Source organism: Temnothorax nylanderi, unplaced genomic scaffold, assembly GCF_030848795.1.
Source record: "Temnothorax nylanderi isolate EJ_2023f unplaced genomic scaffold, tnyl_v1.0 TNYL_tig0002_pilon, whole genome shotgun sequence".
NCBI lineage: Eukaryota > Metazoa > Arthropoda > Insecta > Hymenoptera > Formicidae > Temnothorax > Temnothorax nylanderi.
In genome coordinates, this window is record NW_027249064.1 from 110,396 (window position 1) to 133,277 (window position 22,882).

Sequence of the window (22,882 nt, forward strand, 5' to 3'; positions counted from 1 at the left end):
ACTGCGTGACGTGTCAAAAGAGGGAGAGAGGCCAGAGGGGGGGGGGGGGGAGAGAGAGAGAGAGAGAGTGAGAGAGAGAAAAGGAGAGAGGGGTTTGTCTCTTCTCGTCGACTCGCTTGGACTCGCTCGTCGTTAACCTTCCGTTAAACTCCTCACCGTTCGCCAGCTCTTACGTTCGACTCGCTTACCGACGGTCTCTCGCGACCTCCAAATTTTCTGTATTTTGATCGAAAACTGAACGAAGCCCTCTTCCAGAGCATTCCAGATACTCTTCCCACTCTCGAGAGTCTCGAGCTCGAGGTGATCGTCCGTCTGCAGTTAGAAGGTAGAACCGCATCGTGTGTGTCAGTGCGCCAATTCGCAATCGGATGTGGAAAATGTGTGCCAGAATGTTGTATTGATTTTGACGAGGCTGGGTGATAAATTTTACAGATTGCCGGAGAGCTGGTGAATATTCGAGGTTTACGACTTTTACGAGGCTTGGAATCGCAGGCATTCTCGCGACGAGAGACAGCTGCAATCTCCCACTCTTGAAAAAAATACATTCCAGATAGATATATACATATATATATATATCTAAAATGTCTACGCGATATATGAAAAAAGTTTACGGCAGCGACGGCTGGATGACCCTCGAGAAGGATAACGATAATGCGAGTGACACGGAAGTCCCGGTGACCAGCAACGCCAAATCCAAGTCTTTCAATGTATTCGACGTGGTATGTAGAATTTGTTAACGTTGTCATTTTATTCCCATCTGGATGACGGCGATGTTGACGATAAGATATGCCCACAGTTGAATCAGAACTCCGATAGGGATGAGGATACCGATGACAGGCAGGAGAACGAGGATGAGGACCTGGTTATAAACAATGCAGATTATAACGATACGAAACGTAGAAAGAGGAAGAAAAAGCATAAGAAGTTGGAGAACGAGAGAGTCAAGCACCAGCAAGAGCACGACGCGCAGTGTAATGAAAACATAGACGAGATTGAACGAAGCGTAAGGGAGGTGAACAAATTGCTGGGGGAGCCGCTGCCGGGTTGCAGTAATGAAGTTTTGGAAGCGCAATGGGTCGATGGAGTATCCAAGGAAAACATATTGACTGTACAACGCAAACACTTGAATCCATATAACGAATTGAAGAGGATCTTTGGTAGTAAAACTATAGAGGCTACACAAAGGTACAATTACATTTATACTTAAATGATATATGGATAACGTATGCCGTAATTTACAAGTTTTTGTTGAGCAAGAAGTACTCTATTCTTGCAGCAGGAGAAGCAATAATAACGGCCGTGGGAATTTAAAGAAGACATGGTTGATCTGCCCGCAAGATAATACCTGGGTACCAACTAGAAAATCTGGATTATCCATGTCTTTAGATAACTCTATACAGACTACGGAGAATGTACAGTACTTTGTATATGAACATAGCGCCTCGTACAAAGGGATACAGCATAAATTCTTGCAAGCTGTTGAAAGTCTGAATCCAGAGAACATAATTGTGAGTAAAGAACGAGATTGGATAGCGATATTAGATTTTGTGCTTTGCAATTCTGGCATGATATCTTTGTTTTGTCATAATATAAGCTTATATACTAGTAACACAAATTCTTTTACTTATATCTGTGTGGTATATAAATGTTAATACAAGTTATTATGTTTCAGAATATAGTAAATGCCCATTCTTACCATATAGACTCCCTCCTGCAGGTATCTGAAATGTGTAAAATAAACGACGACTTAGCCCATGCAGCAGAATTTATCAAACGGGCTCTGTACTGCTTAGAATGCGCGTTTCATCCATTCTTCAATATAACAACTGCGCAGTGTAGGTTGGACTACAGAAAGCAACAGAATCGTGCACTTTTTATAACGCTTTTTAAACATCTTGGATTTGTCGGCGGACGTGCTTGTTATAGGTAAATACCCGTAAAAAGAATATTAGAGCGAGCAAAATGAGACTTTACATTAATTTCTATGAAAAATTTCAGAACAAGCTTGGAATTTTGTAAATTACTTCTGTCATTGGATCCTGAGGATGATCCACTAGCAGTGGTTTTGTCCATTGACTTCTACGCCTTAAAAGCCAAAGAATATGAATGGTTCATAAAGTTTTGTAATCTGTGGGAAGACTCCAGAAATTTAACTCAACTACCGAACGTAGCATATAGCCTGGCCTTGGCTCACTTTCGTCTAGGAAATAAAACTGATGCCGATACGCTTCTGCAAAACGCTCTTATCATGTTTCCGCGTGTATTGATGCTCTTATTGGAGAAATGTAACATACAAACAGATTCGAAGGTATTGCAGACTTAAAAAAAATCTTTCTTAGATACACCATTTCCTGAAAATCTATTATTTCAGAGCACGATGAGTGCTTGGAAGAAATGTTACTCTTACGCTCAATAAAATATTTCATTTCTTAGGTAATGTGCCACGAATTCTTCAACTCTAAAGCACAAGCTAGCACATCACTGGCTCTAGAGAAGCTGCAAAAATTGTATGTAGTGCGTAGCTTCCATCTCTGGAAGGAAGCAGACATTTTACCGTGGTTGGAGGAAAATGTGCACGCTGTGTTAGGTCGAATTGAGTCTAAAGATGATTATATCAAGTACTGTCAAGTAAAGCGTAGCAAGCGCTATCGGGGAAAGCTGCCAAGAAACATTTTGAGACACATTATATTATCAGACTTGCAAGAAGTTATAGTTAACGGTCAAGAGGTAATGTCTCGTACTCTGCGAATGGGGTTAAGAAATATATGTATTAATTCAACTTTTATTAAACTTATATATTGCTTGTTCCAGATTCAGAGCGAGGACCCAATGCTATCACACGATCCATTACCGCCATTAGACAGCATCGATATTTATAAAAGACCTACGGCAAGCGATAGACCAGCCGAAAGCAGTTCAAATTTCTTTTCCCTCTTTTTCTCTTCCCTTTTTACGGACATCAATGGCGCAACTGCTGCTTTAAATGATTTGAATCTATTGTAAGTACATACATAAAAAATAAAAAGTAAAAAAAAATGGAAGAATAGGAATGCAACATCTTGATTATTCTCTTGTAGTTATCCATCATTCATAATTAAATTACTCAAAATAAGTTATTAATTATAATACGGGCTATTGCAAATTAAATTTTCATACTCATAAATTACATATAAATTATATATACGCAATTAAAAACATCAGGTGATATTAATTTAATGATTTGTAATTTTTGTTTTGTTTAGCGAGGAGAACGATGATCACGCATAATAACGACTTCCCCTAATTGTATGGAACTTTACAACACTAAAAGAAGAAATCTACGTAAATTGTGCAATTTTAAATAATACACACACACACATCATTTTAAATAGTACATGTAAAAATGCAAAAAAGTAGTTTGTACATCGATAGTTCAATATCCAAGATAGTTTCCGATTCGTTTGATTTCGTGTATAAAGAAATTTCATGTATAAAAGTGCAATTTTGTTAGAATTTCTGCTCAATGTAAAAATGCTTCTGAATATATCATGTAACGTTGCATTATTGTGCATCACTACATAAACCACAGATAATTATTGTAACATCATCTCATAAATCTGTTATTATATATGCATTTTTTTAAACTTGTAAATATATCTATACTGCAGTAAATAATATACATAGTAAGTTCTATGGAAGTGCACCTCATACACAGCATGAACGGCGATTGATTAAATCCTAAGAGAACAGGAATAAACATACATTAATTTTCATAATCTAATCATGAATTCAAATCATGTACTCAAACATACCAACATGATTCTGTAAAAAGTGAAAAAATCAAGTGTACAAACAAGTCGAAATCTTTGAATTACTTTTAATTGCGTTTAGCACCATGTTAGAAAAAACGGAGTAAATTATTTGAGTCCTTACATTTATAAATGACAATACTCTTAGAAGTGATTTCCGATCGTTGTGCTCGTCCCATTTATTTCTTAAACCATACTGTGAAATACGGGATTATAACGACAAATTCCAGGACCGTACTCTTGGTATGCCTTCTTCGTGTGGCAAACCGTGTAGAATTCTGGATCACTGGCTAGTAATGCGCCACCATACCATACCGCGCAACGTTGCTTGTGATGCGATATCACACGGACGTCTATTGGTTTTGGCTGGAATATAAAACCGAATTTAATAACTGAATACAAAGCGTTATTACCGCTCGTAAGCAAATTGCATATTATCGCGATACCTACCGTAATGTGGCTACCGCTTAGCGTTTCGCTGAGCTTGAGCCGTGTGTCGACGATTTTCTTGATGTCGCGTTGTAATCGTCTACCGAAGTCTTTAAACATGGTGGAGCCACCCGATAATACGATATTACTGTACAATGGTCTCCTGACGTCGATTGGGCAGTTTTGAATTACATCGTCAACAATTTCATTGAGCGGCGTTGTAAAGTCCGGATTGGAAAACTGAAGTATTTAGATATACAGAACATGTAGAAGTTAATTATATAAATTAGCAGTTACATGCGCGGATAATTACTCACTTCGGGATGGAAGAATATTTCCGGTCCCAGAAACCTTTCGTATCCGACATCCACCACAAAAGGTTGCTTGGTGATACTGTTAATACCTTCGTATTTCTTAATTTTCGTAGGATCGCTATCGTATTTGGCAAATTCCTTCGATATATCCGGACATATGTAACAGTATTTCTCTTTGATTGACTTGGCTGTTTCTAACGATTGCTCAGGCGGTATCCCAATCTCCCGTTCCCTCAGCAGACTTTGTATGAAATAGGTAATATCGCGACCAGCGATAGGAATGTGCTTTATACAACTTCCTATGACAAAACCTTCTGCCTGCAAATGCACAAGAACTATTATAGATACAAAAAGCGTGACTTTAAAACGATATCTGACGTTTCTGTACGCACCACTGGAATCACGTGAGTTACACCATCTCCGCTGTCGACAACGACGCCCGTTAAAGTGCGGTCCTCCACGTTCTTAGCTGTCCACGAGGCTGCTAAGGCGAGAACGGCTTGCACAGCTATGTAAAGTCCCGGCACGTTAAACGACTCGAACATAATTTCCGCGGTGTATTCCCGATTTTCCGGGGTGTTCAAAGGTGGCTCGGTTAAGAGGAAATAATGATCCTCAGGCTCCGACCTGAGGTATTTGAAAATGCATTGTTGTAAAAACTTCTCCATCAAGTCCCAATCTTCCACCAGTCCATGCCTCACTGGATACTGCAAGTTAAGAAAACAAAATGCATCTGATAAGTACATGTCGTCAGGAAAAAGAGAAATGAGTGCTCGCTTCGAGCAAGTGGCTTGCGTGTAAGTACTTTGATCGAATATCCAGTGGCCTCAAAAGCCTCATCCCCGATGTAGGCATCCAGGTCCTCCACGCCCTTCGTAATTCTCCTCGCATTATTATCGCCGACCTTAGCCGTCTCCTTGATAGCGATCGCTGACGGTATGGTCAGCTGGGGCTCCTTATTGCCCGCGAATCCCAGTTTCGTGTACCTGCAAGATAACGCCACGATTAGATAGATAACCACGAGCTCGAGCGTGTCGAGATTGCGCGTGGGCGGCGAATATTTTTACGCACGTCGATAAGATTTGCCGCGAGACGAAAGGGTTCTTTTATCAACGTAAGGATACTGGTGAATCACTGCGAGGGGTGAAGGGGACGCGGTTCGCAGTGGGTCTGGCCGAAGTGCGTGTCATCGATGACAGATCGAGTACCTAACCTAAAAGCCGAGCCCGCCCTCCTCGAAATTTTGATAGCGTTCTATTGTCCCGGGGATTGCGCTTACCCTGTGCCCACGTCGATGACGCACGCGGGGAGACGTCCGAGCATGATTCCGGTCACACCGATCGCCCTTGTCCCGACAAAACACACCCGCGCCGATGACGGTCGCGGCTAACCAAACGCCAAGCCGCCGCGAAACGAAACGATACCACGCCTCACGGCTCCGGCCTCCGGCTCCGGCTCCGGGCTCACGGTTCAACGCACGCCAGCGACACCCGAACCGACGTATACTTGGCAAACTAATTAAAAATTATTTATAATTATCTTTTCCAGTCGTTTGGAAATCATTTGGAGAAATTTGGAAGAAGCTTTTTAGAGTTTGGAAAACCATACAATAATTGAAAATTAATTAAAATCAAATAAGCTTAAATTTTTTTTTCTTATCCAATCGCTCCAGAATCATTTGGATAAAGTGTGTCGAAATATATTTTATTATTTGGAAAACTACTCTCTATTTTAATAAAAATTAATTAACATTAAGTAAACGATACCGGAAATAAGTTGGCGCTGGAAGTTCATATTTTTTAATAAACAATTATAGCTCAAATAGTGCCTCCATAGCCGGCACTAAACTACGAGACATCATATCCGTGGCGGATCTCGGCCTGGTAAACGGCATGGCGCTGTGCGGAAACGTCTTCGGTTTGGCGTTATTAGCATTATGTTCCGTCCACGAAGTCTCCAAGGAGGGCCTCTCCAGGCGCTCCACGTCGACGTTCAGGGTTCTTTGTGTAAAGGGTACAGCGAACGTCTCGGGAGGTATATTTTGAAGCCATGAGCATGAGAGCAAACTTTAAGTCTGAATCGCTGAAGCCCACGGACCCATCCAGTAGCCTCGAGAAACTCATCTGTACCTCTACCTATAACATAAGAGAGAATGCACGGAATTAAAAATCTAAACGAAACAAAATTAAATTATAAAATATATACTATCAAAAATGAAAATAAATGTATAAATATATGTAAATATTATAAATATATATGTATAAATAAACAATTTAAAATTTTATCAAGTAATTATAAAGTTTACGTGTATACAGAAAAAATAAAAGTAATTTTAATTTAAATTTTGATATAATTTTGGCAAACTTTATCCTTTAATTTGTATAACACCACAGATTAATAGATCTATTAATAGATCTATTAATCTGTGATAACACCATTGCATTTGCAGATGTAGCGCGGACGCGCACTAGAATGATGTTTTATCGGCAGTGTCGGAAAATGAACATGGCTACGTAGTACCAATTTCGAAAATGGATGTACTGGCGGTAGTGTCACTACAGATGTTAAATCTGTATCCGTAATATCCGTATCACGCAGCACACTACGCATGCTACGCACTGGAGCCACTGGAGTCATTGGAAATTGCGGACGACCGAAGATTAGAATAATTATAATTCGGCCAATCCTTAACCTTCATCCTAATCCGTTCTGTTCTGACGAACAACAGGATTACGTGCTCACACACGTGCACCTCGACTTGTGTGTGTATGGGCGAAGGGTCAAGCCTCGGAGAACTGTCAAAAGTGGATGTCAAAGACGGTGGACGATAGTGCAGTTAGTATCGTCACGATGATTAACATCGTACAAATCCGATTCTGTTGCGCGATCTGACGTTTCAGGGAGAAAGGGCCGATATCACAGTCTCCGATTAACGTGATTCTCTGATTAAACTCACTCTCCATCTCTTTCTAACTGTCCCCCTAGAAAGAGACGAAGAGTGAGTTTAATCGGAGAATCACGTTAATCGGAGACTGTGATATCGGCCCAAAGAGAGAGAGAGAGAGAGAGAGAGGGGGGGGTGTTGATGGAGGTTTTAATTTAATAGATACGGCGATGTGGAGCGTTGACGTTCACCATCACGACGAGCCGCTCGTCGAGAAGTAGACCATCCGATTGCCTCGAGGAACATGGACCGAATCCCGGATGACCGAGGACTTCCGTCACTCGCCGTCTAGTGGGGATCCAGGAACGTGTGCTGAAGTGTACCCACAGCGGAGCACCGTGACCCGATCACGTCCCCAAGGTCCGATCGAAGGATGCGAAGGATGCCTACTGACATTTTCCTGGGAAACAGCGGCACCCTTCATCGCTCCTTGATGTTTATACTGAAGCTCGGCTGGCAGTCGAGATTCCGCTTGCCCGTGCTCCTGGTCATCGTCTTTGTCGCCATGGACTACAGGCTGCAGCTGGAGATCGAATTCGGGGACAACGCGGACCAACACGATGACCTGTGATCTGAAATAGACGAGATCAGATAAATAATATATTACATATACATCATGAGATAGTTTCTACTTCGATCAAAGTAGAAACGCGACCTGTATTGGACTGGAGCGCTTGGAACGTAGCGTTAACGGTTGATCGGTAGTAATACGTTTTTTCATACGTTTTAAACAATTTCAACTCACCGTTGCAACTTTGTGCTTAGTACTTGTTGACTATTAGCACTTGTACTTGCCAGACTCTCCTCTCCTCTGACATATGCATTTGACATATACAATTAATTTAAAAATTTTATAATTCTATTTATCTTATATAATATAGTCTAATATATTATTCTATCTTAATGTGTCTTATAACATATTTATATCATAAATTATACCAGTACATTGTCTAAATTAAACTGATAAGCATAATTTAATGGAATTTTATTACAGAAGTTTGTAACAAAAAAATAGGTATGAGAAAATTGACTTTCAGAAAAATCTCTGAGAAGTAAAGTTGACATTTTTATTTAACTGTAAAAAAAAAATGAATACAAGTAGCAGAGTTAATAGAAGTTTAGGAAATATATGAAATTGCATGAAAGGAAACACTTTCGACCGTTTTTATTGCTGCGACTATTTATTCTATTTATAAACTTCGTGATTATTAAGAAAATAAAAAATAAATATAACAGAAAGTTTACGACGTTTACTTGTTGCATGCAAAGATGTAAGATAAATCATGTCAGAAAAATGATATGAATATAAGATAGTTTTAACTGAAAAACTGAATATAAGGCATATGCATAAAAGGGGCTTATTTTGTATTAATTCTAGCGTATTGTAAATTGCTTATATGATATATGACAGTTGTGTTATGAATAAATAAATAGGAGACCATTTATTTTTTAGATATTACGTATTACGGGTTCTTTTCCTACTCATTTTTCTTAAGTAAGACACGTACCTTCTTTCATTTATTATATCCGATAATAAAGCAGAAGATTAAGTTGTAATCCTTTTCGTCAAAGAGATCTAAATTTATTTTTGTGGAAACGTTTTTTTATAATGCTTGATATTTTAAAAATATATTTTTGTATTCTCTTTGGAAATAAAACCAAAAAATCGTGAATCTAAGGGAAGAGAACCAAAAAATCGTGAACATAACATGAAAGAGAACCCCAAAATCGTTGACATTACCACAAAATAGTGGACATAGCGTGGAAGAGAACCACAAAAACGTGCACATACCGTCTTTCTCTCTGGTTGCAGCGACATACAGATCAGTATGACGGGTTGTCCATTCGTGCAGGCACGCATGGTCGTTTAGACGTAGATTTATACGTACCTACATGAGATAGTTTCTACTTCGATCAAAGTAGAAACGCGACCTGTATATAAATATATGTACATTTTTTTTTATGATGCTTGATATTTTAAAAATATATTTTTGATTGTTGGCCGAGAATTTGAAAATGCATTTTAAATACTTAATTGTCTTCTTGAAAAGTATCGCTTCTCAAGAAAAAAGAAATAGATTACTTAAACGAGTAGATTACTTAAACATGATTATAACTTGATATACTATTAATGTATAGCATCGAGATTGAAATATCTATTAAAGAAAAGCGGGCAGAAAATTTTTTGCCATTTATCTTAACTTTAACTTTGAGAATTGCTCCAATTAAATTGTTTTTTTTCCGTACATTGATTTAATATAAAATTCTATATTTAACAAGTTTTTTCTAACGTTCGAGAGCATACGAGAAGAAGATATTTAATCCAGAGGAGAAATCGAGCGTCATAAATTAGACATAATAAATTGGAATTCAGGATTTTATTACTCAAGAAACCTTATTCCAGGACCTTTAAAAGGATGATGTATTCTTTAATTACAAGCTACCGTGCATGAGGCAGATAAATAATTCTTTTTCAATTCCATCGAAATACAAGCGCCGCTGAAAATAGAGAGCGAATCTCTATGTGGTCGGAAAGCCGCGATAATCCAGCGTGGTCCCGTGGAGAACACTTTTCCTATCGGGACACGTCCGCCTCATGAAGAAAAAGTGCTACCACGTGCTTCGGGCATTTACCGATTCGCTTCGAGAGCATCGCGCTTTTTCTTCATCGAAGAGGCAATTGACGATAAATTTAGCTGACGTTTAGTTTAGTACTTTAGTCGATGTGCTCGACCGGCTCACGGTGGGGGTTTGGCTTATATAGACGGCGTGCAAATGAAGTTCATCGGTTTTTCTTTACACGGCCGTGCCGATGGAAACTAGAGTTCCAGGATTTACCAGTGTCCTCGGGATCCTTCTTCTGTTCGCCTGCTTCTCGTCGCGAACCGAAGCGGCATTCGATCCCGAAAGTTTCCGTGAGTGAATTAATAACGTCAGTAAATAGGATAAGAAATGCGTGGAAAGCGAATGCCGGGAGAACGGTTTTAAGTAAATTTGACAAAAATTTTTTTATTGAATTAAAAATATATTATATTCCGCGATACTTCAAGAAGATAGAAACGTATGTTGGACACGTTTCTCTTGTCTCGATTAAATGCAATATTTTCTTGTCGAACACTCTCAAACATTTGAAAGAACTTGTCTCGAAATGTATCAGGTAGAATGATAAAATATCGATCGTTCTAGAGCAAAAACTAGTTGCCCTGCAAAAGGTTCTCGACTACATGAACGACAGACCAGGGCAGATGAATCTGGACGCTGCTTTCGGTGTCACCTTAACCGAAGGTAAAGAATCATATAATAAATAAATACGAAGTGCTCGTTATGTGTAAAATAATTAAAAGAGAGCCCAAAGGGCTCAATACGAGCAAAAAAAGGAAGTCAAAGTTAAAATGGCTATAGTTTATTGTGTCCTAGAGTAGACAAAGGCGATGTGAACGTTTTGATTCTACCGAGTCATCAGTATACAAAAAAAAATCATTATAATCGCCAATTAGAATTACTGAACAATAAGATAGCGATAAATAATCGCATATTTTCAGCAAGAAATTTAGCAGATTAAGATTTCTAAAATTTGAAGCCTTAATTAGGAGCCAAGAATTTCAAAATAGATATATAAAAACACAAACACACATTTGTAATATGATTTTGAATAAATTTGGTGATCAATCTGTCTTTCTTCATTAAAAGCTAATTTGGTGGCGGCGCTCCTGCACGAAAACGTGCAAGATCTGGAAGATAAATTCTTCATCGCTCTCAAAGAAATGGTCGCACTGTCCGATTTGACTCGAAGAAACTTGATGACGACTATTGCGAAGAACGAAACTAGATCTTTAAGCAAGTACCATAGATATATAATAGATTAAATATTTGTTCTTCTTGGTTGTATTTCACTTTCTTTACTATATGCACGTTTTCCGTATTTGAAATGACGCAAACTCAGGAACTTATGAGAGAGATAAAAAGTGCAAATAATTGTAGAAAAATGTAAAAAAGCTTTTCTAAGAGGAAAAAAAGAAATTGATTTTAAGTGCTAAAAATATTATCTTCTTCAACCGCACTAAGGAAAATTAGAAATTTTACGAACATCATTTATATTACTATCTATGTTATACTTTCTTACTTAACAATGTAAATGTTATATTTATTTTAATCAACAAGTTAATAATTTTTCAAAATTGGGATTAATTAAAACTCGCCTTTTTTTTCGTACTTAAACGCATATTGTTGGAAAACTCTCTCAGTTATTGATTAATATGCTACCGGATGTTACATTATCGGTCAAGTTTTGTGAGATGCCAAAAGTTTTACAGTGCTAACGACTTTAAACAATCCCAATCTGTGGATAAAGCCTATATCGTGGACGAGGGTCCTTTCGAGATCGAGATCCAGTCCCAGTCAGTTATTAAGCTATTGGGAAGTCGTTCGATCGATGTGGCATGGAACGCCTAATGAAACGGAAAGCGATCAATGTTTAGTCAAAATTATGCGTAGCAGTTTAAAAGAGGAATGCGAGATTCCTGCCACTTGCGTCGCAACATTAACGAAGGAAGATGATGCTAGCGGATATCCTCTTACGCATAGACTGCTCATCGTTCAAGTCGCTAAAGCAGTAAGATATAATTACAAAACTCCTAACTGCCATATCGTTTACTTATTATATTACACGCGCGTATTACGTTCACAAAAGCCAGAGAGGAAGGTTTTTCTTTAGCATTTTTACGCTTATCTCTGATGTGTAAGTTTAATTAATAAAAAAATAATCGGTTTTAGATGGGATGCGGGGAGGTCAAAACGGCATCGCTCTTCTCCTTGGTGCCCGCGTATTGTGCCAGAATCCTTCAGGATCTCGTCAATCTCGAAGCGTGGAACTTTCCAAACATTGCGCAGGATCTCATGATGGAACAAAGTGCGTGCGATAAAAAATACTTTATGTGTTAAATCCTTTAACTACGGCTCGCGTTTCGAAAGAAAATCGATCATGCGCGAGGCATGATCGCATGTAATATGGATTTTGACGATTGTGTATATATACACTCCTTCCGCAGCTGAAGGGTTAAATATAAAAAGTATATAGAAAGTGTATACATATATAAAATAAAATGTGATAAATATTGCGTGCCTTTCTTTATCTTTTCAGTCGTTTTATGTGGCATGGAAGGTTACTACGAATTCGTCGATAAACACTTTGAAGATGTAATATTAAGCTGGCCTCACTCGAGCGGTTGCTTTGGCGTATCCGGGTAATTGTTCATGCATTACGAATATATTTTTGTGCATAAAAATATATTCTAATTATGCAGTTATATAATATTTTATTATGTCACAATTAACATAAGATGTACCATTACAATAATACATAAATATGTCAACTTCAGCCTAGAATGCATTATCTGTATATTTAATGTATTAATATTAGAGATTCTACATGCATTCATTGAACATTGTGCAAAAAAAATATTGCAAAGTGTAGACGTTATGTTGAATGTTTCAGATATTCCAACGAACACAAAATCACTCGGCGATCGTCATCGAAAACTGACTTTGGATGTGACAATCATACGACAAGTCTTGCCGCCGCGAGTCTCGCCGTATTTATTCGGGAAAATATAGAAAATGCTCTCAGTCAGCCTTAAATTTTTCTTGTTTGTGGACCGTTTTTTTCTTATATGACATTTATTTCTTTTTGTTAAATTGCAGATCCGATTTTCCTTGTTAAAATTTTTCTCGTTATAATTTTACAATCTTGTACAACAAGAACATCTTTTGATTTAGCTAGATGATCGACTTATATTGATATGCAATTACGCAGTAAAATTTAAAAGAATAATTGTATATGTACGACGTACATTGTACGTATTTCGTAAAATTCAAAAGAATTGTGTTACTGTTGTGAAACTAAAATATATTTATGTGTAATGGATATATTTTGTAAAAGGATTTATTTAAAAAGATACCATAATTTTCAGGATTGCAATAGATGGCTTAGAAAAAAAATTGATTTATTCGTAATATTAACGTTGAAAATTAAAATAATTAAATAGTATAAATAATTACAATTAAAATTAAAATTATAATATAATTAATTTAGGTTGGAAAAGATACAATGGCACACGTTATATAGAAGGAAAAAAATTAAAGTAAACAATTAAAATATAGAGATTCACGTTTTATAATGGTATTACGCGCAAAACGTACTTTACGCCTGGTACTTCCGCTACTTTCTCTTAATAAATTAAAAAAATTAAATAAAGACAAGTTAAATTCCTGACTCTAAACTCTATCTTAATTATTATTGCTGTTATGTTTCGACAAGGGCAGTATTTTTCTTTGTTGAAAATTTATCTTATAAAAAACTTTGATTAAGACTTTGATAAGCTTAGACGATAAAAGTAATAATCTATGTTAATGCTATTTGGTATTTAATTAATAGCGTATAAAAAGCATGTTCTCTGATTCATTGCTAACCACTGATATAATAAATTGCACTTGGAATATTTGACGCTCTAGTCGCTCGAAAGCAGAACTCTTTAAAATTACGGGAGTATTTATTCGTTAGGCAAAATAATTAATAATAGTTATAATAAATACGATGTTATGTACAAATGTCCTAAGTTTATGCTTACTTTACGCGGATTACAGGATGCTTTTGTGAAACATCCGGTCATGTAAATCGCAATATATCGTGCTTTGGTGCAAATAAAAACTGTGACAGGAATATCTTTATGACACTGTTTACACAGATTTACAGTTAACAAGAAGATATTCCCGCGTCGTTAATCGGATAAATAATGACTGCAAGAAAAAACGGTTTCAGTCCTATGTCATTCGGCGAATCAGAGATACGGCGAAAACGACATATGAACCACCGCAACTTGTAACCGATTGTAACAACGTGTTGTGAGTTGACACGAGTTTATAAATGTTTATACGAGCGGTAGCGGTTGCTGCGGTCGCCACGCCGTTCTCCACGATCGCTTTCGCGGACAGGCCCCTGCAATCGTATCTACACATTCAATCTTGCCCTCATGCTCGCCGGTAATTGTACGGTTTTCCATAAGGACCCATTCTTTTGTTCATCTTCTCGATCCTCAGTTGCTGGAAATAGCTGTACACTACCAGCCACATGTACGTGTATACCACTGCAAAAGATTAAAACGATATTAAGTTTTGGTGAGAGTTTTACATTCACTGCACAAATATTGTCTCAATTTCTATGAATTTCTTTGATAAAAAAGAACAATTGATTTCTGTTATTAATCTGCTATTAAAGATAAACGGTCTTTATATGTATATTAATTAAAATCGATTAATGTTTCTACATATTGTCAATAGTCTTGTGACTTCAATAATTTTTTTGTCCCCGATCGTAATGATAAACAAGAAAGGAAATGCCTTTCTTAAATTCTTTTTTAATGACAAGAATTTTATTGAAGATTTGCGGTTGCACTTAAAGTGTTAAATACTCACCGACAGCAATTAGACCGAAAACGAGCCAAAGAGCGCCATTAAGAACTTCGCTGTTTATGAAGAACATAATTGAGGTGTAAAGGACGCTTACAAGAAGAGCAACGGCCAGCATAATGCCCAGAACCACCCATGGAAGCATCATAAATGTATTTTTCTGCAAACCAAACCGATTAGCGTTAGGATTATATTTTATTTATAAAGTATTACATACATAAAATATTACATAATAAATAAATTAAGAAAAATACTCATATATATGTATAATACTATATAATTGTATATTATTATGCGTAATATATATTTCAATTATACACAATCAATATACAATATATAATTAATGTACAAGATGTATAAAAATTATTATTTTTATCGTTAATTATTGATTTCCCGAAAATCTGCGGCAATTTACGAAAATGTTTTGGATTTAGAATTTTTAAACATTTAGCAACTTTATAGTTTAATCTTTCTAAGTCTCTTCTGTGGTTTGATTATTCTTCTGCGATTTATTATTGTTATATAAAGACACAAATGGAAATATTTCCTTACTCTTAAGGCGCCGATTATGAGCAGCGTAGAAATCAGGATGGTCATGCAGAGATTGATCGCGAAGATGATCTTCACGGCCGTCTTGTCTAGGATGTCGACGATTATCGTTTTCCATTCTACGTTTGCTGTGAAGATCAGGATCAGGGAAATCACGGCTAGTACCTGCACGAAAGCAGATTTGTGTAGTAATTGAATCACGTGCCTGCTGTGGAAATGACAGAAATGATTGTATACTTACGATACCACATACTCCGCTGAAGATTGTTCCCGTTTTCAGGGAACAACATCTGCAACAGGTCGTCAACTGCATTCTAAAATTAAAACAAATTCCACTCCTTTATGAAACTAATAAAATATCGAAATAACAAATATATATTATATTTATTATCACAAATATAATTCTATTATATGTAATATTTCGCGATAATATTCATTTTGCTATCAAATGTTAATCGAATTATACTCCGCGTCTCTCCTTCTTCTCTTTTATTAAATCTGGTAGACATCGATGTATCATGATAGATGAAGAATTACCAAAGGCATTTGCTAACAAATTCGAATAAAGAGAATAAAGAAACTCTACTTTTAAAGACTCTGTCGGCTCATCTTTTCACGACTATCTCGATCGAAGTAGATCCGAATACGCTTTGCATATCCGCCACACCCGCACCTCACCCACCGATTGCGGAACGATGACGTGATAGCGGGTTACGGAATATTGGGCGATGATGCGACGGAATGATCCGTTCCCGGCGCGATGTATATCGCAACATCGTACGCGAAGTCAATTCATGTTATGTCGAGAATAAGGGAAATTTGGGTCATTGGCATGAGGGCCGCGCGCGCTCACGTCTATTTTAGACACTTAAGAGAGTCGCGTGTTCGCCGTCGCTGACCTTCCTTCCGGCGTTTATTATTATTTCTCAAACACCCAGGGAGATCCGATATCCGGCGACGGAAGATAGATACATTCTCGTCTGCGAAGTAAACCCGTCCGTAATTATATATGTTTAACATTTTAAATACCACGCGATCTTTCTACAGTTATTTTTAAGGCCATCGATACACTATTAAATTTGTAGTGTCAAATTATACTCAATTTGAGTCATTCTTAACCATTCCTATAGGTCGCCACTGCTCCTACTCAATATGTCGTTAATTTAATTAAACAATGTTAATTTAACTAAATATATATGTTAAAAAATTTTAAATATTATGCGATCTTTCTACAGTTATTTTTAAAGTCAACGTATACACTGTTAAATTCGTAGTGTCAAATTTAACTCAATTTGAGTCAATTTTAACCGTTCCTATAAATCCACTGCTCCTACTTAATATATGTCAAACAATGTGATAATTTAACTGAACCAACGGAGTTAACTTAAAATAATACTGTTTTGTGTTAAAGTAATAAATTTCGGCACAAAAAATAGCTAAAAATAACAAAATGTTATCTGACTCAAGAAACCGGTTTAAATTTCGTTCTTTAATATTTAACAGTGCACAAGTCGTATTTTTGCCCAAGCGAATAGCAAACAAACGAAAGTAGGCGTGTTGGCTCGAAGAGTCCGATATTTCTTTCTGAGGTCGGCCGGAGAAGCAAGATCGCCAAGGAATCGCGCGTACACGCGGCCGCGACCACGTTCGCCGACCAAGTTCGCCCGAGGTCTACCGATCCTCATAAGGAAACGCGTCCTCACGGTCCTACGCCGTTTACTTCGCGTAAAAAGCCACCGCATCACCGTCGAATAATGACCGGCCGATTAAGATTACCTTGGTGGTTCACGGTAACTCGACGGCTGTACTTGACCGACACTCGAGAGCGTGGCTGTCGACAAAAAAAAAAAGACATTAAGAGGCCTCAGTATCTCGGCCATCTCGGTTCAGAAGGAAGAAAAATTTAAACGAACGTTTCTTGTATCTTTCGTGAGATGATCTTTGAAGAAAGTTCAAAGTAAATTTACTAAACGGCGTGAAGACTCGCCGTCAGTTTCGCGGACGTTAAATGGAAAATACGGAACAATTAAATGACACGGTTAGTTAACGCCGAGAATTGTTCTACTCGATGCCGGACTAATCGACGGGGAATTTCTGGCGCATTTTCTAGGTCTAGCTACACGAGCCGTGCTAAACCGGTTTCGGGGTCTGTTGACGAATAGTTCGCACAAGAATGCATAAATTTCGCATGAAATTTCTCACTTTAGGTGTTATAATCGGCGATGACGAATATGTCACTATATTGACTGTCGGTCATTTCGTTAGGAAAGATACATGATCTCGGCAAGAAACCGAAGTAGCAATCTATCGGAGAAACAATCACAGAAATAATGATGAAGTGTGGTGGCACTTTATGTGACGAAAATTTCTAAAATTACAGTTGTAACGCTCGCGACGTAACGCAAATGTTGCTTCGGTTAATAGATAAGGCTGCTACTTGTAGGTGCATCCCGGAAGAACGCACTATGCGCTGCTTGAAATGAGCGATTCTATCCGGCTTGCGCAAAAAGTGATTGCGTCACCGTACAAGAGATCACTGTGTGAGGCTCGGGGATCATTTTCCTAAAGACAGCGAGCGCTTTAAATGTCGGTATTATGCAGTCTACTCCAAGCTGCCGCGATAAACGAGTGTTACGCGTTTGCGTAATCGTTGCCGAAGGCATTGATTATTAATGACATGGATATCAATTACGAAAGTGGAAAATGTATATACGTGTTTACATTAAATTATGATCCAATAATGACTTCATGTACGTTTGCGTAAATCTATTAGTTAATAATAAATTTAGATTTATAGCCACGTTCCGAATAAAGTATCGACTAATTTCGGCTTCAATTATACGTCTAAAGAATATTTTACGTTTTACAAATCTCATTTTATTCTATAAAAGTTAACGTGTACTTTGTGTCGACAGGTGCGATGCTTAATGACACCGGCGTTAATTTGCATTTTCAAGCGCGATGCACACGGTCGAATGTTCATCGTGCTTGGAACACGCACCTACGAATATTATGCGATGAAGATAACGAAAGAAAAAAGAACTCTCGCGGAAGACATCGTCGCGATCGACGTGGGTGAGATTGGCGCGTTACACGTGTGCGATTGACTTTAAATTTAGGCGGTGAGTAAGCCACGCGCAAAAAATGCCGTTTAAAAATACACGATACTGCTCGATCGGTCCGCTAAATAGGCCAATATCAGTTATCTTGACCCAGATACGGTGATTAATCAGGAAGAAAAGGGAAGGCACGGCGGAGATATCTCGCGTGCCCTTCATTCGACGGTCAATTAATGTAAGAAGCAGGGGTGCGGTCTGTCAAGAGAAGCGAAGAACGGAGAAGATCGATACTGTACGGCGCGCGGCGTACCAAAGGTCGTCTTGAAGACCCTTATCGATTGATCGTTCGCACTAATGGAAAAAGTGATGGGAGAGATAAATTGGTTTTAGTCAATTAGAAAAATTGCCATTTAAGGTCCGGGTTGAATCTTGGTAGCCTAATAATATATAATAATCTGTGAATTTTGTATACTCTTTCTAAACTTAGTAAATTTCATCCTTTAATATTTAAGTTTTAACAAAGCTGTATTTTAAAGACCGAAAAAAATCAGCGCGCAGTTTACTAAGTTTGAAAGAAATATACAAAATTTACAGAATATTATTGTTAGGTCCGGACCTTAAATGGCAATTTCCCTAATTGATTGTATATTACATAGTGTTCTGTTTCATTTAAAATTGGTTTCAGTTTTGCGATTTCTATTTACGCGATCGAGGATGCTGCTGCGCGTTTGTACGCGCGAATAATAACAGCAGGTCGATCTTGCAAGCTTTATTGGATTAATCGCGAGTCTCAGAAGACCTTCTTAATGACGTTAATTAGCCGTCGCCGATTCCGCAAAACGCATGCAAAAGTCGTCCCGCGTCAGTATCACGGACGCGAGGAATGCCAGTGTCAAGTGATTTCCAAGCGTCTACGAAAACGCATCGTCGCGCGTTATTTACGAGGCACACCTAAAGGTTTCGCCGTGCGAAATCGCGCGCGTATTTTATTTTTATACCTCAGTCATGACCAATGGTGCGGCCTTCTTTTACCTCTTACGTTACAACGTAGTTTCTTGGATTTTATGACTTTTACGAAATATCTTCTTCGTCGGTATTTCAAAGTATCTTTTCATACGATATGTATATTCATATAGTTTCTATTAATTAGAATAACGATGTGTACTAAATTATTGTCATTAATGATAATTTCATCAAATTAATTATTTTATTTTATTTTATTTTATGACTTAGATATTTTTATTAAAATTTTCATTGTATTGTTTTTTAGTTCACTTTGTTTTGGTATGATACGTTGGGTCGAGTAACAGTCATTTTTGTTAATAATTTTACATGATTTAGAAATAGCGAACGGCTAGAATGAAAACTGAAGTCTATATGAACGCGATTGACGCTATTACAGCACTATAAAACGGTCTATGAACGATCAGTTACATCATCACCGAGCCACCTTGTTTACGCGTCACCGTTTGCATTCTGTTACCTTTGTCATCGGCAATTTAGCGTTCACTTTCGATCGGCGGTTCAATTAAAAGGAAATTAATGCGTCGATATCACGACGTCGCGTATCAAGTACTTCGACCCGCCGATAAAATACAATACAACCTTTAAATATCACCGATCGTAGAACTGCGCGGAGGAAGGTATCGGCGATTCACGATTCTTTCGCTGCTCCGTACTCACTTTTTCTCGGGGAGAAAAATCTCGGTAGCTCCTCTCTTCTCTCCCTCGGGATCGATCGCGCAGGTGCACGGTGCGTGCCGACTCGGGGAAACGTACGCGGATGCTGCACACGAAGGAGAACCGCGAGACGTGACGTGACGTGACGCGAGACGCGCGGCGCGCGGCGAGAGGCGAGAGAGAGAGAGAGAGACGCGGAGGAGATCGCACACGCAGAGGTCCAGCAACGCGCGCGCGTTCCGCTCGCAATAGGAGATGACCAGAAACTGTGCCAAGAACAGTTGCCGCGGCGCGGCCGCGCCAAACCGCGATGTGGCATACACCTACGACGCGCCGTTACACCTACATCGGTGCACCAACACCGCGGCGCGTCGGAGAAGGCCTACACGCGCGTGTCGGCTCCGCGGTGCGCTACCGCGACTCCGACTCGCGCGAGCGGGCGGGCCGTGTATCGCTGGTGCCGCGACCGCGGCGAGATGCGGTGGAGAGCGCGCGGGGCTCTCTCTCTCTCTCTCTCTCTTTCTCTCTCTTGAGAGTGTGCGAGGCTCTCGAGAGCGCTCGTGCTCGATCACGCTTTTCTTTTTTATTACGGATCGGGACTTATCTCCACGCCTGCAATGGGACCGCGGCTCGCTCCTGCCGAGGCGAGGGTGAACTTTGCCGCTCTCGTACGATCATCCGTACGTTTTGCGTCGCGCGTCTCGCTGATCTCCGGGAAAGTCGCGGCGACCGCGACTTTCCACGCGCGTCGCCGCGTCTCCTCGACACGGTCGTTAACTCCGAGGAGTCTCAAGTCGCGCGGCGACGAACCGGCTCCCGTTCCGAATTAATGAAGTTTCACGCGACTTTCCTTACAGATGTGGGAAAGGATGTTTTCGATTTTCCTGAGAGCTGTCTCTATTTTATTAAAATCTTGTCTGGATACTTACATGCGGTACCGCTGCACGAAATAGGACGAGAAATTCTCTCAATATTCCAGCACGCAGTCGCGAGGTCAAGAGCGGAGTAGACGTTTCTGCTTTCTGCGTCTTTAGAAATGTAACTGAATTATCAGCGGACACATACGAACGCGATGATAAAAGTATAGAATAAATTTGCTTTGCGAAAAGCAAAAATTGCGACGTGAGTGACACGTGCCCTTTTCAATCGCAATTACGTATGGCGTGTATAATATTGTGCGTATATCGCTGTTACGCCACAATGTATAATTTCCGCGATAGGTTTCTCGAAGAAACAGTCCGAGACAGAGTCGAGGCACTGCGCGCTACACTAACATGCTCGTTAGTTTGCGCACGTTGGGCGACCTCGAGATAACATCGCGATGAACCGACTGACATTGCCCCGCTACATTTGCGCGCATAGGTAATGAGTGGTTTTACACGCGGGGACGACGATTCCGTATCACTGAAATAAGAATATTCGTTCGATTCGCTTCGGCAACTTCTGACCAAATAAACTTCCCTTGTACACATGTATATATACATATAATTATGTACTATATACATATATATATACACATATATAATCTATATCATACGTGTGATATATATTTTTTATTGATAAAAGATATTATTATATGTTTAGCGCACGTGAAAGTGGAACCGCTCTCGCAATGTTTATTCCGGAATAATAATTGTAGTAATTAAATCTAGTTTAGCACAACCAATTTATTCTTGACCATTTGATCGAGAATTACGATCCGCCACAACTTATAAAATGGTTGCAAAAAGGAGTAATATGTAATAGTATTTTAAAAAGGATAGTTCAAACAATTCTAGGACTTTGTTTTTCTATAGACGTTATAAGATATATGTATATAATATATATTTATATTTAAAAAAGAAATATTATTATAAAAAGCGTGTCTTCGAGAAAAATCAAAAGAATGGCAAGTTAAAAATCGTGATTATAATTAATGGTCAATATGGAGTTTGTTCGAAGATAAGCTTGATATTATATAAATTATAATAAAGCATAATTTTATAAGCGTATCTTCAAGAAAAATTAAAAGAATAGCAAGTTAAAGATTGTGTTTATAATTAATAATATGCGCGGTAAATTATTTCGTTCAAGACGATCTTGAAATGTGCAGGAGCGTTAAACCAGTTGCAGTGTTTCAGGCTGTCTTACTTTTACTGTACAAATGTGTGCTCCCTTCGAATACCCCTTTCTTTATTCCTTATGTTTTCATTTCCTTATAGTAAATAGATTTATTATTCCTACTGTTAAGCATTTAATCCGAATGTGAACATTTTTAAAATTTTAATTTAATATTCTGCCCTCAGCGCAATTACATTAAAATTAAAAGAAAACGAAACATCGGAATTTTACACGTCTATCGATGGCAGGCGAACGTGCAGTTGTTCTGTCTACTTAACCTGTCAGGTTAAGTAGACTACTATTTATTATAAAAAATATTTGTTAAATCAAGAATATTCAAAATTGAAAAGTTTAAATCGAGAATGATTTTAAGGACAAAAGATACGCTCGAGGTTGAATTAGTTTTAGTGTCCCGGTTACACAATGTCTGGCTTTGTACCTCTTGAGCTGGAAATATTGTCCATAAATGTCTTCGGCTTGGTAAATATCTCAACAGTGTTCACGATTTGTGAGACAATACCTCGTAGAATTTAAATAAAATTCGAAGATTTTTAT

At 38.4% G+C, this 22,882-nt stretch overlaps 4 protein-coding genes and 2 long non-coding RNA genes across 12 annotated transcripts; 3 read left to right on the forward strand and 3 right to left on the reverse strand.

The window, feature by feature from the left end:
- Window positions 1-101: 101 nt before the first annotated feature.
- Nulp1 (Nuclear localized protein 1) lies at window positions 102-3,656 on the forward strand. 3 transcript variants are annotated; one of them, XM_071698217.1, is made up of 9 exons: window positions 102-325; window positions 433-719; window positions 797-1,185; window positions 1,280-1,508; window positions 1,673-1,926; window positions 1,999-2,308; window positions 2,434-2,727; window positions 2,812-2,999; window positions 3,243-3,656. In XM_071698217.1, exons 2-9 carry the CDS (start codon window positions 582-584, stop codon window positions 3,265-3,267), a joined length of 1,827 nt encoding a protein of 608 aa, XP_071554318.1. In that variant the 5' UTR covers window positions 102-325; window positions 433-581; the 3' UTR covers window positions 3,268-3,656. The 3 variants fall into 3 exon arrangements, with proteins under 3 accessions (XP_071554318.1, XP_071554310.1, XP_071554300.1); XM_071698209.1 differs by having other exon boundaries at window positions 105-338; window positions 1,277-1,508; XM_071698199.1 differs by having other exon boundaries at window positions 105-325; window positions 1,277-1,508.
- On the reverse strand, window positions 3,208-6,001 carry Arp3 (Actin-related protein 3). 2 transcript variants are annotated; one of them, XR_011717318.1, is made up of 7 exons: window positions 5,811-6,001; window positions 5,337-5,517; window positions 4,924-5,238; window positions 4,535-4,849; window positions 4,239-4,457; window positions 3,913-4,154; window positions 3,208-3,717 (listed from the first exon to the last, which is right to left on the reverse strand). XR_011717318.1 is itself a non-coding variant. In XM_071698228.1 (6 exons), the coding sequence occupies exons 1-6, from the start codon at window positions 5,852-5,854 to the stop codon at window positions 3,975-3,977; spliced, it is 1,254 nt and encodes a 417-aa protein (XP_071554329.1). In that variant the 5' UTR covers window positions 5,855-6,001; the 3' UTR covers window positions 3,837-3,974. The 2 variants fall into 2 exon arrangements, 1 of the variants encoding a protein (XP_071554329.1); XM_071698228.1 differs by lacking the exon at window positions 3,208-3,717 and having other exon boundaries at window positions 3,837-4,154.
- Window positions 5,938-6,815, forward strand: LOC139768303 (uncharacterized). The gene is made up of 2 exons (XR_011717328.1): window positions 5,938-6,031; window positions 6,348-6,815. It is a non-coding gene; the product is annotated as an uncharacterized lncRNA (long non-coding RNA).
- LOC139768300 (uncharacterized) lies at window positions 6,220-7,177 on the reverse strand. Its single transcript, XR_011717327.1, has 2 exons — window positions 7,052-7,177; window positions 6,220-6,666 (listed from the first exon to the last, which is right to left on the reverse strand). It is a non-coding gene; the product is annotated as an uncharacterized lncRNA (long non-coding RNA).
- Window positions 7,178-7,223: 46 nt separating this feature from the next.
- Window positions 7,224-13,398, forward strand: LOC139768260 (UPF0764 protein C16orf89 homolog). The gene is made up of 8 exons (XM_071698276.1): window positions 7,224-7,366; window positions 7,638-10,390; window positions 10,662-10,760; window positions 11,166-11,312; window positions 11,789-12,087; window positions 12,249-12,384; window positions 12,616-12,718; window positions 12,970-13,398. Exons 2-8 carry the CDS (start codon window positions 10,288-10,290, stop codon window positions 13,109-13,111), a joined length of 1,029 nt encoding a protein of 342 aa, XP_071554377.1. The 5' UTR covers window positions 7,224-7,366; window positions 7,638-10,287; the 3' UTR covers window positions 13,112-13,398.
- A 606-nt stretch (window positions 13,399-14,004) lies between these two features.
- On the reverse strand, window positions 14,005-21,517 carry LOC139768280 (uncharacterized). 4 transcript variants are annotated; one of them, XM_071698334.1, is made up of 6 exons: window positions 21,157-21,517; window positions 17,265-17,319; window positions 15,730-15,802; window positions 15,492-15,653; window positions 14,946-15,099; window positions 14,005-14,617 (listed from the first exon to the last, which is right to left on the reverse strand). In XM_071698334.1, exons 3-6 carry the CDS (start codon window positions 15,799-15,801, stop codon window positions 14,502-14,504), a joined length of 504 nt encoding a protein of 167 aa, XP_071554435.1. In that variant the 5' UTR covers window position 15,802; window positions 17,265-17,319; window positions 21,157-21,517; the 3' UTR covers window positions 14,005-14,501. The 4 variants fall into 4 exon arrangements, with proteins under 4 accessions (XP_071554435.1, XP_071554417.1, XP_071554425.1 ...); XM_071698316.1 differs by lacking the exon at window positions 17,265-17,319 and having other exon boundaries at window positions 21,157-21,516; XM_071698324.1 differs by lacking the exons at window positions 17,265-17,319; window positions 21,157-21,517 and adding an exon at window positions 20,231-20,879.
- Between the last annotated feature and the right edge of the window lie 1,365 nt (window positions 21,518-22,882).